The 13984-nt window shown below is 44.8% G+C and overlaps 1 protein-coding gene across 1 annotated transcript in view; it reads right to left on the bottom strand.

Annotated features, from left to right (window-relative positions):
* Positions 1-13984, bottom strand: part of agmo (alkylglycerol monooxygenase) — a 44388-nt gene that overhangs the window by 19362 nt on the left and 11042 nt on the right. The window contains exons 4-10 of the mRNA XM_069720698.1: positions 6845-6948; positions 6105-6200; positions 4574-4640; positions 4270-4335; positions 3041-3120; positions 2488-2622; positions 49-165 (exon numbers count right to left, since the gene is read on the bottom strand). Coding sequence (XP_069576799.1) covers positions 49-165; positions 2488-2622; positions 3041-3120; positions 4270-4335; positions 4574-4640; positions 6105-6200; positions 6845-6948 — 665 coding nt within the window. The remainder of the gene's footprint in view (positions 1-48; positions 166-2487; positions 2623-3040; positions 3121-4269; positions 4336-4573; positions 4641-6104; positions 6201-6844; positions 6949-13984) is intronic.

The raw sequence follows: 13984 nt of genomic DNA, 5'->3' as shown, positions 1-13984 counted from the left end.
AAAACAAAATCCTCGTTTACGGTTTTCTTAAGAGTGACAAATACGTACCGCCTTGTCCTGGAACAGTTCGTGGTAAATCTTCAGCACCAGCACGAAGTGTACGACCACGTAGACGTGCAGAGGCAGCGACCAGCTGGGATCGTGAGGCACTTCCTTTCCGGTGACCTGCACAAGGAAAAATAAACACGCTCAAATTCTGCAAACCTGATTTTTTTTTTTGTGAAAGAAAATATATAAATAGAGTATATAAAGAGTATGCCTGCGCTTCAATCAAGATATTTTACAGTAAAGCGGCACCTTCAGTGGGAAAAGAAAAGCTCCTGATGAACCACCTGTATGAACGCATGTGAATAATAACGTGTTCTGTCCATTTTTTTCTGGCTTGAAAAACCATCGGTTGTTATTTTGTCAGACAAGTCGTAGTCATTCTGTAACGGTTCCCGCCGAGTCGTCGACGATGGCCGCTGATCGGTCCGGCCTTCAGACGGGCTGAGTAAACGCTAACGTGAACGCGGTTTCCAGACGACGACGACGACAGTGAAGAAAGCCGCAGCGAGGACACAAATTTGAATCTGGGAAGACGCTGAAAGCAGCGAGGCCAAAAGACATCCGAGAAAAATAGGAGAGTTTGGGAAAGTTTTAGTCCGACAGCATCGCGCCCGTTCTCGTAGCTCGGCTGGTTAACGATGGCGGGTTTCAACGCGTCGACGCGGCGATTGGTGACGATTTCTCTCCGACCAATCGGCGGTCTGCGGTGTTCTCGCGGCACCTTTTAGTTTTGGCTCAGCTAGTTTGGAAACTAGATAGAAAACATACTAAAAATATAGTTTAGTAATAATATACTAAATAAGTATATAGTTCACAACTGACCCCCAAAAAACACGAGAAGAGTCGAGTCAGTAAAAAAAAATAAAAATAAAAAGGGATATTTTAACAGAGAAGACTTAAACAGTCAGCAAAAACTGCAGCGGGATTTTCTGCATCATGTTCAGTATGTTTGCATTTCCTGCAAATTCCTCGTGCGTCGCCACGTCATTTCAATCGTGCATGAAAAAAAAAAAGCACTCTGCCAGAAACAATAAAATCTACGATCACAGAATGCCAATCAATGACGGTGAAATGGAAAATGCTACGAACGAACAGAACTACGAGCGCTATAATAGTACAGAAACAAGAGGATATAAAAAAAACAACAAGAGCGTCAAAGGAAAAAAAAAAGTCTCAATCTAACGGGGGAACAAAAAAAAAAAAATCGCTGGGGGAGCCTTGTGAGCATATTTGTGTTCATGCTGATGTTTAAATTTGTCTTCTGATCTTTCTCACTTCTCGATTCCTTTTCTGCCCAATCAAAGAGTTTATTTTCCTCTTTCGTTACTTCAGCCTCCGACAGGAGGAACTTTTTAAAACGGGTGAAAATTAGCTTGTTGTTTTTCCATTTACCAAAAGTCCTCCAGGATTTATTGGGCGTAGCGGTTTCCTACAAACTCCGAGGGAATATATGAGTCCTTCTGTAAGAATTCCCTGAGTCATCTGACCCCGTCTTTGTCTTGCCTGCGTGTCCGGAGCGATAAGTGATTTGGCGTGAGGGCTTTATATTTAAACTGTGACCTCTCTTGGGAATGAAATGCAAAAAAAAAAAAAAAAAAAAAAAAAAAGTGTCCGATTGTAGATGCCTGTCTCGGATTTGGGGGGTTTCCCAGGATCCCGAAGAACCAAAACCTACCACATGTGTCCCCCCCCCCCCTCCATCCGCGGCCCTGTAGGTATTTCAGCCGGCTGCTCTGCTTATTCTCAAAGAAGCTGAAACTCGTCCTGCTCTTTCTCTCTCTCCCTTCTTCTCTTTTCCTTTTTCTTTCTCCTCACCGACAAGATATCAACAAGCAGCCGCCCCCGACACGAAGCCTTTCAAGATATATTCAGTTCAATTCCAGCTCTGTCTGAGTTTAGAAAATCGCCACGCTGGCTTTTTTTTAAGGGCCGATTTAATGGTAAAGGCTTTTTTGTTGTTGTTGTTGTTGTTGTTGTTTTTTTTTTCCTTCTCTCTAAGTGTGAAGCATGAGCGAACTAAATATGTGACACCATCAGCGTTATTTCAAAGCTAACCACCGGGGCATTCAACTGGAGCCTCGGTTACACACACACACACACACACACACACACACACACACACACACACACACACACACACACACACACACACACACACACACACACACACACACACACACACACACACACACACACTCAAAACTGCATGCGGTTTTTGTCCCCGCAGACTGCGTTTTAAGACAGTGGAACTGAACTTATTGTGTCGCCTCTACAAAGGCTCTGCCGCTTTTTTTATTTGATGTGGCCGTTCCTTGTAAAAACTCGCAGAATATATGAATCCCTTCAATCAGGAATGCTCTGAGTCATTTAGTATTGAAGGCTGAGGGTTTGTTTCGTTTTGTGTGTTTTTTTTTTTTTACTTCAGGAACGATGTAAAACCTTGGGATTGTTGACGTGGTCGCCCAGCCGACGTTTACCGGGAGCCCAACTCGGACCGTTGAGGAAAGTGGCCAGTTTGTGGCTGATGGTTTTGTAAGTGTTGGACCTTTTCCACAAATATAAATAGTAGTGTAACTAGAAGAGAGAGAGAGAGAGAGAGAAAAAAAAAACACATTAATACACAATCAAACACTACATTTAGCTGATGAGTGCTAACGAAGCAATAGCGGCGATAATTAGTCCAGAGCAGGAATGTTTCTGCTTTCATTGGGCGGGACATCGCTCACGCTCCGCGCTGCCAAACGAGCGAGGGCAGCAAAAATAAGCATAACATCCCACCTGGCATTTTTTTTGTTTTTTTCACTGGCCTCTTTCACCTCAGCTGGGCAGTTTGTTTAGAGTGGAGTAATAATGTTATGGTTACAAAACGGCCACTCGGCCCAGCGAGGGAAACATGAGCTCACACCTCATCTGCTCGAGGTGTTTATACTCGGACGGAGGCGAGGCGCCGCAGCGACCGGACGGCTTCGCGAGTGGCCGAATCGAGACCGACCTGAACGTAGAGGATCTCGAACGTCTTGATGGGGAACACCAGGCCGTACACCACTTTATCCGACTCTTCTGCGAAGGTCCCTGAGGAGGACGAAACACAATAATGTGATCTTGTGATTCGTCTTGTTTGGTTTCTGGATTTAGCAAAATCAAAACAACAATATTTCCAATACTGACACATTTATTAAAGCTGACATGATAAAATAATTAGCAACCAGTTGCATAAAACGCATCATCCGTCCGATACGCCCATCTCCTTTTCTATCTCGGTCTCCACAAACTCGAAAAAGATTTGTAGTCGCTAAACGCTCCACGACGTTCACCGGCTCGTCATCAGTTTTGTCTGTTTTGATGTTTGTAACTCAGGAGAAGTTGTATAGTGATTTATATTTCAAGACATCTAGAATATTAATAATAATATTAATAGTGTTAATAGGTTGAAAATGTACCGCGTGACCAATGTGCATACAGAGACTCATGCGTTTTAGAGAGGGGAGAGCGTCACCCAGGTTTATTTTCTGTTGTTGCAAATTTACAGATGTCAAGCTTTTTTTTTTTTAAACCAATACAGGAAGTTGTTGCATTCAGTGACGAAACTTTCACATTTATAGTTCTGGCACCGTCGGCCGCGGACCAGCCAAAAATTGAATTTCTGTTATTTTACCTGATTCACGTTCACCTGTTTCATTTCAGCTCGAGTGTGATATGTTACGTATGTACATGTGATACAGAGGTCGACCCCCAAAAAACATCCAACTTCTCACCGCACCAGAACGAACAGGTGGAGGTGGAGGTGGAGGTGGAGGTGGGGTACACTGAATACACTGGTGTTGCCTGTTGATGCACCTGTGCGCCCCGCCAAAGTAAAAATCTGGCAAAAACTGTGCAATAAGAAATAAATACACATTCTGCAGAATTCATAACTTTGGTGCATCATAAATCGGAGTTCTCCCGCATATTCCTCCTGAAGTTAAATATCTTTGCGAGGTGCACTTTGTTGTTTAATCTCCTCTCTGACAGGAAACAACAAAGATCAGCATTGTATATATTCAGTTCTGATCCTACAGTGTGAATCTTCTTACTTTGGAAAAGATGCAGATGTCGATACGACTCCGTACTGATCTGACCGTCACCGTCTCAGTTCACCAGTGTCGTCACGACGATCGAACGTGGACACGTTTAAAAGACAATCGGGACGAGGAAATAAACACGAGATGACTTTTCTCTTACCAAATATTCTGTCCCAAATGATCAGAATCCCGCCGTAGTTCTTGTCGATGCAGTAAAGGTTTCTTCCTGTCGACGTTGAGACATTCATCACAGAAAAGAATTCAATTAAAAAATAAAATAAAAATGGACATCTCCGATTTCAAATTCTCCATTATCTCATTGGCATTTTTACCCATACTTTAGCTCGTGTATGAATTTGGTCAAAGTAATAATAATAATAATAATAATAATAATAATAATCATCATCATCATCATCATCATCATTGATCGCTCAGTCTAATGTATAAAATCAAACTGATCTCACCGTGATGAACTCTGTGATGTTTCGGGGTGTTGAAGACCCACTCCAAAGGGCCGAGGTCTTTGATCAGCTGAAATTAATGGAATACAAAAATTAAAAAAAATAATTTAATCAATACATTTTCTCGTCTGTTGCGTTCTTTCTTGGCTCAGAAACAATTACGACATAATAAAAACACGTTGTTTTGCGTTTAAATTATGCAGAAGCTCGATGTTCAATACGTTTCCTCTCAGAAAACAACAACATATTATGTTGTTGTAGTTTCTTCAAAATTCAAACTGTAAGTCAAACAGGCTGTTTGTCCCGACATTAACGTCCGAGGGAAAGAAAGTAGAGTCATTGTTATGTTATTGTGTTTTTCTTTTGGTTGCACTCTGATCATTTCGATGGCTCGCGTCACTTATGCCAGAACCTCTCAATCTGCAGAAAAATATGTGCGCAGGCGGCTGCACGGGATTTTCTCGGTGATTCATTATTTCCACGTAATGGCCGCGTCTGGCAGCCGAGCGTGAGAGTTTTTTATCTTGAATGAAAAAGGGGGTCTCCCACCACTTCAGTACAGCTCTTGAAGCTGCAGCGAATGGCGTGCCAGTAAATTACATGACATCAAAAAAAAAAAAAAAAAAAAAAAAAGCCTATAAAGGAGGCATAAATTACATCCCCTCAGAAAATCGTGACTATTACGACTGTTTTCACTAATAGTGCACTAAAAGATGGAAGGCGTTCCAGATCCATTCCTTCCCTCTAACGATGGTGGGGACTGTAAAAGTGATACTCCCAAGTCACTTTAAAGGCAGACAGAGTGCTCATGCTTCTGTTTGGAATATTTCATAAAATCTCATTATTTTTTATTGAATACAGGTTCCACAACCGAGTCCACCAAAAGCCCGACTTCACAGACGGATTCGTATTGGCACCGGGAGAAAGATAACTTCACAGACTTTTTTTATTCTTCATTTTAACTCTAACAGTGATGAGTATGTTCATAAAGAGCTGAACAATAATGTGTTCATGCTGCATGAAGCTTGTAAACAGCCACATTTAAAAACATTTTTTTTCAATATTGATTGTTATTTATTAAAAGAACTTAGTTCGTCTGACCAATGAAAAAAAAAATCAATTAATATCAGTAAAGCCACTGCGGTCTGGAAACTTTCCATTTGGGATTGTTTTCAAATCGTTGCTTCCTTCTGGGAGTAAACGTAGGGTTCATTTTAAAACAATCAGAGCTGCTTTTAACCAATCAGCGTTGACCACTCATCAAACAAAGCGCGGGCCGACCGGCAAACGGGGGTTTCCAGACTGTAATCACAGTGCAGATGGGGTGGCTGGGTGGGTGGGTGGGTGGGGAGGGGGAGAGCCGGAGCTCCATTCAAACAAAAAAGGTGTCTCCTTCGTACAATGAGCTCTACCTGCCACAGCTTCAAATGGTCTACGCAACTATTTGAAGAGGCCGTCGGATCAACGATCGATTCAGTATTTATTTATTTTCTTTCGCGAGCACTACTACGAAGTGTGTGTTTTGTGTAATTACCTCCGTGTGGATCCAGAACTGGTAGAGCAGGTTTAACTGGATGTGGACAGCGAAGACGGACGGAGGAAGAGCCAGAGCCATCGGCAGGTAGAAGATCTGAGGAGAGAACACAAAAGGGAGTCGAAGAAATCTACAGCAACGTCTTCGTAGGACAAACTCCACCGCGGCCGAGCAATGAAACATACAGTCTATATTTCTATTCAAAGTACCCTGTGATGCTTTAATTGTAGGCAAAACCAGCAGCAATCTTTTTTTAAATTTTTACAAACTGTTGCACATGCGAGTCTCGCTGAAAGACCCCAAAAACTTCACTCGAACTGGCCAAAGTCCCCAAAAAAAACAGATTGAATTCAAATTTTTGGGTCATAATTTAAGTATTTCAGAATAAAATCCGCTTGTGACGTCACCCAGTCGGGTTTTGACTCCTCAGTTCTGTATTTGATTTGATTTGAGAGGACTGAGAGGAGTTTTAAAAAGGCTACCTGGTCGAGATAGAAGCGGAAACGAGTTGAGCCGCAACTTTAAAGCGAGACACGCAAATATATTCTTCGATTTTGAAAACCGTAGCCCGGTGTTGTTATTTTTCTCAGCTTTATTCGTACAATGTTGTTTTTTTTAACGACCTTTGTTGGTACCCGCACTGTGGAAAAAAGGGTTTTCGGGAGCATTTAGTTTTGGACGAAGGCTCTGAAAAAAACGTTTGGGAACATCTGCTGTCAGAGAATGAATAATTTTCTCACCCATGAGGTCATCTGCTGGGTGAGGGGCTGTCTGAGGGCCGTGGTGAGGTTGTAGTACTCTGAGCTGTGGTGAACCTGATGCGCGGCCCAAAGGAACGCCACCTCTGGAGGGGAAAAAAAAAAAAAAAAGGCACAGAGATTCGACGTAAAACAGGAGTCGAGGTTATCAGAAACCCGTTTAAATTCGCTCCTTCCAAACCCCTCCAACACGACAATTAACCCTGCTTCCCCACCAGATGAGTAACGAGACACCTCCATCCCCAGAAAGACTCATTTCGACTCCCTGGCCAGCTGTGATGAAAAACCTGAGGCTGGAGGAGGGTGGGGGTGGGGGGGGGGGGTTCAGGCTGTTATGATTTGGGAGGGGGGGTGGGGGGTATTCGGCTGCAGCTGGTTAGCGTCCAGCCTGATGTCCCAGTGCTCTAGTTTACATTCCTCTGCTGTGTTGTGATACTTGCTACATTAATATCTGTGTTACACTTCATTTTAACATCCAACGGGAACATGCTTGTTAAGTTTCACTGGATCTCGAGGCAGTTTCCGGACCACCCCGTCTGGTCTGTTGCTTTTTTGGCACCTCCACGTCCCACTTTGGCTTCTGCTGCCGTCCAACGGAGAACAGTAACCTTCAGATATTGCAGAACCACACACAAAAAAAAAAAAAAAAAAAAAGAAACCCTATATTCAGAGCACTATGTATAGTAATATATTCGCTATAATAAAAGCAGCCCAAGTTATTAAGTGGGGTTTTAAGTTTTATGTGGCAGCCTTGATGTGTGATGGGATTTGTGATTAAGGGATATATTGTCAAACAATTAAACTTCAGTAAGATTTTAAGGACGAACCAATGTGGTCACGTTTGGGTCGGTGAAAAGACCAAATGTCAGGGTTCCGATCACACGTGACATAAGTGAGTACGTGTCTGCGTCTTCATGTACGGACACAACCTTAATTATTTATCTGAAAATCGTTGTGATTTTCTCCCTTCAGGGGGCTTTAATTAAGATTTTTTTTTTTTTTTAGTTTGAAACTTTTCCAAATTCAATAAAATGATCCACAGAATGTGAAAGAAATCGCACCTTTGACGTCAAAGACATCTGTGTATTGTGTTGCGGAGATATCTACTAAGTTAGCTGTGGCCCACGTCCTGTCTCGTAATACCACGTCGCACCACCAGACGGTGCAGTGAGTCGGTGCGGCGTCCCGTCTGCCCTCAGTCCAAGCGACAACCAGCGGTGACGTCACCCGTCGGTTTGCGAGCGGCCGTTATGAAGCCTCGAGTTCGGATTTTATCCGTCGCATGCCATCTTCGCTAGTTTGGAGCAGGACGTGACCATATTTGGACGAGCCGGGGGGAGGAGCCAGCGGTGGATCTGACTCGACCTGATTGGAAAGCGGACGACACAATGACCCGCCCGCCGTTAGCGGAACCCTTACTGCACCACGGGCCTGTCAATCAAACAGACCCCTCCCCCCCAGATGTTTATTATAAAGCTGTACTCTGCATGTGTATTTTTTGCGGGACTGTAATGAAGAAATATAGTTTCCTATGCTGCAACATAAATATATTTCCTTTGGGACAACAGCAGGTGTTTTTTTTTTTTTTTAGGGTTTAAGAATCAAGCAGTTTTTCCACAAACTAACTGCCGACATGACAAAAATAGGTAAATCCTACCAAACTAACAAAAACTGGGGGAGTCGGTGTTACACTGAAATCTGTCCTCCATCTGGTTCTGTGACCCGCCCCGACATCGTCAGTGTCGGTAACAGAATCTGATGGGGGTCACACATACTGATCCGAGGGCCTCGTCTCACTACCGCCCCCTAATGTGCAAAGAGGTACTAAAAGACGGGCTTTAATACCAACAAATTACACCGTTAATAGAAATGGGAAATATTTGACACTTTGGGAAAGGCTTGTTCGCTTTTCCGCCAGCGGCTTGGCACAAACACAGAAACCAGCAAGCGACAACGGTGCTGACGCCCGCACACGTGTGCAACAACACGCACATTTAAAACCACAACAGCTCGAGGGATTAATCCGCTGTGTTTACAGGTAATCACTCAAAAGCCACAATCGAACTCCTCCTTTCCCTCCGTTTAATAAAGTCGTGACTCCGCTGCACCTGAACAAACACGCCGCTGAGAGCTGAAGGTGAGTTGCTGCGAGAGCGCCGGCGGAGGAACACGTCCCGAGACAAGTTTCTAATCACCGAAACCGAGGCGGACTTCCTCGAGTGTTTTATTTTGGGCGGGGAGGGGGGGGGAGACGACCCCCGAGTGAACAACTACCGCTCCACACCTCGCTTATTTAAACGGGCGGGTTATTGCCGGCAGGTGTGGGAGAATAAATGTCGCGGGGAACGTTTCTGAAAGTGACACGAGGCGCGTTTAAACGGTGTATTTTGGAATCGAGTCCGAACGGAAGCAACCGAGTTGGATTTCAAACTTTAAATCGGCCTCTCGAACGCAGCAGACGGAAGACTTGCAGACGAGGAAGACCGACCGCGTCTGCAGCAGCCGGGGCGCAAAAAAACCCCCAAAAAACGATGACGTTCCTTCCGCTCGGCGCCGTCGGGGATTCAAAGATGAACTGTCCCGCTAAGAGACACAGTCAGAGGATAATCCAGCCTTTGTTTAATTCCAGCAGCCTTGAGGCCTTCGGTGCTTTCTTTTTTGTTTTTCTCTCTCTCTCTCTCTCCTCGCTGGAGTCATGCTTGGCAGGGTCCAGGACTAAGGGGCGGCTAAGATTGATGTTTGTTGTCATTGATAGGAAGTTGGAACCGCTAGGCTTCACTGCAAGCCCATGTCCTCATCTCTGGACTCGGCGGGACGCTGCATAGTTTGGCAGCGCCTATTCAGGAGGGAAGCCCCGTTAATGGTGAGAACCGACGCCACAAAAGGCCGCTTTCCCAGCGAGGAGCGGGAGAAGTGCTGAGGACGGCACTTCCATCTCGAGGGGGGGGCTCTTCCCCTCCTCCCCCTCACCCCCCCCCCCCCACCTCACCGGCGAGCGCTAACTTCGGGATTTTCTCGGGAATAACGAGGATGAGCGCGCGCTAATGATGCGACCGACATTTACGACGGCACTCGTAGGAAAAAATACTCGTCTGCGAATCGGCGTCCGGGTAACTCAGGATACCTCGAAAATGTCCCGAGCTGCGCTGCGCTGTTTACTCCCCGTTCTACGCGTAAACTAATCCCACCTTCACGTCATGAAATCGCGACATCATGCGGGACAGTCAAACCCGAACGTTAAAACCAGCGAACGGCCTGATTGACAGGTGTTCATTTATTTGAATGGTCGTTTTGGAGACTAATTTGCGGTGCTGTCGGACCGACAGGCGTTCCTAACATTTCGTCGACCCATTTAAATGGGAGGGATTGCGACGCATTATAAGGAAATATTTTTTGCCAGAGGAGGAGGAGGAGGAGGAGGAGGAGATGTGTTTTAGGTCGTTGCCTTAGTGATTATACAAGATGCACTAATTGGGTGGGACAGACTGAATTCCTGAACAATTGGTCAGGAAGAGTTCAACTGACAATCTGCCTGCCTGAACTCCTTGAAATATATTTTCCCAATATTGAATTAAAAAGAAAAGTAAATCCACCAAAAATTGTGAGCAAAAAGTTTCGAAAGACCGTCGGGACAGTGACGTAAGGAAGCATCGACCTTTGTAAAAAAAAAAAAAAAGTAATCAAAGTTACGTGGTTTGATCAACATACATTTTTGCCACCACTGGTACGTCCACATTTTCAAGAAAGCAGACATCAAATTTGTTTCAAACCGGAGATATCGTCAACAGAGACCCTTGAAATGTTCCTGAAAGTCGACGGCGATCAAGCAAAGAGCCGGTCGAGGTTGTTTGAGTGACGTTTCCGGAGGGGGCGGAGCTTCACCGTCCGAGACCGAAGAAGGTGCGTCAGGTTCAGGAGACACCGGGCGGGTTTGTCTTTGACGTTGGCGGAGGATGTGTCATTTGATTGCACCTTGTATTTAAGAAAGAACACAGAATGTTTGACATCGTTTAATTGTTCAAATATTTGCTGATAAACTTTCGGTTGATCAATTAATCCACAAAATTGTTGCCGAACCCGTTCTGATCTGGACTTTTTCCATATATTTGCAAATATTGTAAACACACTTCTCTGTGAACAGAAAACAGAAGAGGGAAGTTCAGGCAGAACGGCGACACAATATTTGACTTTTTTGGTTGAATTGTTGAATTTTAACGTGACACACAATCAAGGCCTATAAGTCATAATCAGTCATGTAACGAGACCGAGTTAGACTTTGACTTAGTCTGTTTACATCCATGTGAACCCTGTCAGGAGCACTGCTTACATAACCGGAGTCATATAAATGCAGGAACCAAAGTCCTACTGAGAAATGCATTCCTCCAGGAGAGTTTCCACCGAGTGCCAACCTCCACCTTGAATAAAGCTGCCATAAAAAGAAAGTATGACTGTACAAAAGAAAGAAAAAAAAAAAAATTCAGCGAAGGAGGAGATCTAAACTGACACTCTTTAACCACTCAGCATGTAAAAAAAAAAAAAAAAAAAAAAAAAGAAGCTTTTTACAGTTACAATCAATCAGCTGCCTAAATCATCACCCTCGGCGACAAACTCCTGGAAGTATAACAAGCAACATCCTTCACGCGCCGCCCTCTGAGTGGACGGCCGACCTGTCAATCACGGGACTAATGGGCTGTGAACGGCCCTCCAGTGTTTGGATTGGAGGGCTCTTGGTGCCGGTGCCAACCCAAACATTAAGAGCGCAGGACTCGACGGGACGGTCGGCCAACCCCCCCCCCCCCCCCCACCAACACCCGCCCAACCACCCACCCGCCCCGTCGCTGCCATACTTCATGCTGTCCGCACAACTCAGTCACACACTCTAAACTAAACACACTAACCCCGGTCAGGCCCACTTACGGCTCTCACAAACAGGGTGTAAAAAAACACTATGTGCAGAAAGTGACAGGAGGAGGTAAAAAAAAAAAAAAAAATCTGCTTTTCTTGTTGCGTTTTATTACATTAACATTCTGGTTTAATTGATCATATTTCCAGTTTCATTCCTTTTACGTACTAAAATCCAAAACGCTTGTTCTCTACTGTTTTACCGCTCTCAGTAGGGTCATTGTGTTGGATTTTAATGCCATAAAAACCACGGGAATTACGAAATACTTACAATGTCTCAAAGAAAAAAGGAAACGGTGAAATCCAAGACATATTTTAAATGTATTTCCTTTGTATGTACGCTTTCACTGTTTTAAAACAAACTGTTTTTTTTTCATTGTGACATTAATTTTTAATGCAGGAAAGTGGTCGTGCGGGTGGGCGGGGGTGGGGGGGGGGTAAGTAAAGAGGAGTTTAAAATGGCCAATGCTAAAAAAAAAATAACTTAGCTTTAACCCTTAGCTAGTCTTTTCTTTTCTGTAAAGGAGACACTCTGTCCATACTAAAATACTATTATAACACAGTAACTGCAGACATAAACCCCTATATTGTGATTTGATTAATTTCTTGACTGATTGGCTTTTCATTTGGGCATCTTAAATCTTCCATAACAAGACTGGAATAAACACCCGTTCAAAAAAATGTAAAATATATTTCTAAAAATGACGTTGCCGTCGTGAAGTTAATTTTCCTCTCTACACATTAACAGCCAGTGAGTAAGAGAAGGTTCAGCTGAACAGACAAAACAAACAGCTGAAAACTACTGAAATATGTTCACAAAAATAAACATCTCAAGAGTTCACCGAAGGAAAATTGAGGAGGGAAAAAAGGTGGTGAAAGAAGTGCAGTTTCAAAAAAGGTGGACCCCAAATGACGAAAGAAATGACCTCAAAATAATTTCACACCCGATACATCAGCGATAATCCTGCTCTGCATTATTACATGTTCTCACAGTCACACTAAGTATAGTAGCACAACACAGTCTGGACAAAAAAAAAAATCTAACGCGCTGTTTGGAGAAGAAAAAAAAAATCGTTAATTTCTCCCTTTTTTTTTTTCCTTCCTTCCTTTTGCACCAAACTCAGCCGCTAATAGAAAGAAATATCGCCGTTAATGGTGGAAACAGTCGAGCTGTGTGAAGACTTTTTCCTCCGAAATCTCTCCTCACTCGTATTCGTCCTTCGCGTTCACACTTCATCCCTTCCAGATCACCTCTTCTGTCAACGCCGCCGACGGAGGGGAAGTCTGGTCGCACACGAGGGCAGCACGCAGCCGGGGACACCCCCCCACCCCCCCTCCCTCCCCCAACACCACCACCACCGCCGCCGCCGCCGCCACCCACACCGATCACAACACACTCTTCTTTTCCTGCGCTCGGTCTAAAAAGCAGCGCTGTGGATATTATCTCTTTGTGGCGTCTACGTTCAGCGTCGCTCTCTTTCAACGCGCACACGGCAGACGGCGAGTTCGAGCACGGAGGCCTGTAGATCACTGTTGATGTTATCTTTGCCTCCCGTGAGGCCTTTCGCTCGCTCTCTTCTGCTGCCGTGAGCGAGACCGACCCCCACATCCTGGACCAAAAAAATAAAAAATACCCCCCCCCCCCCCGTACCCACCGAACCGAGCAAGGGGGGGGCCCCGATTCTTTTGTCGGCCCCCGCAACCTGCACGGGGCCAGGAACTCGCGTCAGGCCGAAGATTTATGGAGACGCGTCCCGGGGGGGGGCATTTTACCCCCCCACCACCACCACCACCACCACCACCCTGCCCCACATCCAGGAGGAGCTCCTCTTTGAAACAATAACATCCACGTCGGAGGACAGCGGAGGAGTGCCGAGCACATCTGTTTGTCTTAACAACATGCTGCTGTCTGCAGGGCTGGATGAGCGGGAGGGCGCGGACACGCCGGCAAACACTTACAGTGCAAGCAAAGCAAAAATACTTTTAAAGGGGGGCTCATTTCGGGGGGGCGGAGGGCCCCTCAGCGTGTTGAACGCGTAAAGGTCAAGGCCCCAAATTTCTGTCGATATAACAGGCAAAATGTGCCGTAAAGTGCGGTACCGCCGATGGCCACTAGGGATCTGGCTCCAACAGACGCTTGTTCGAAAAGCATCAATTTCTCTCATGAAATACGAAAAAAAAAAAAAAGTCATTGCGGTTTAATTTGGTTTATTCACTCTG

This window comes from Brachyistius frenatus, unplaced genomic scaffold, assembly GCF_029030835.1.
Source record: "Brachyistius frenatus isolate BFR_SWC_R1_liver_20210118 unplaced genomic scaffold, ASM2903083v1 Contig_247, whole genome shotgun sequence".
Taxonomy (NCBI): Eukaryota; Metazoa; Chordata; class Actinopteri; family Embiotocidae; genus Brachyistius; species Brachyistius frenatus.
Note: the sequence above shows the minus strand (reverse complement) of the source record. Positions and strands in the feature narration are given on the sequence as shown.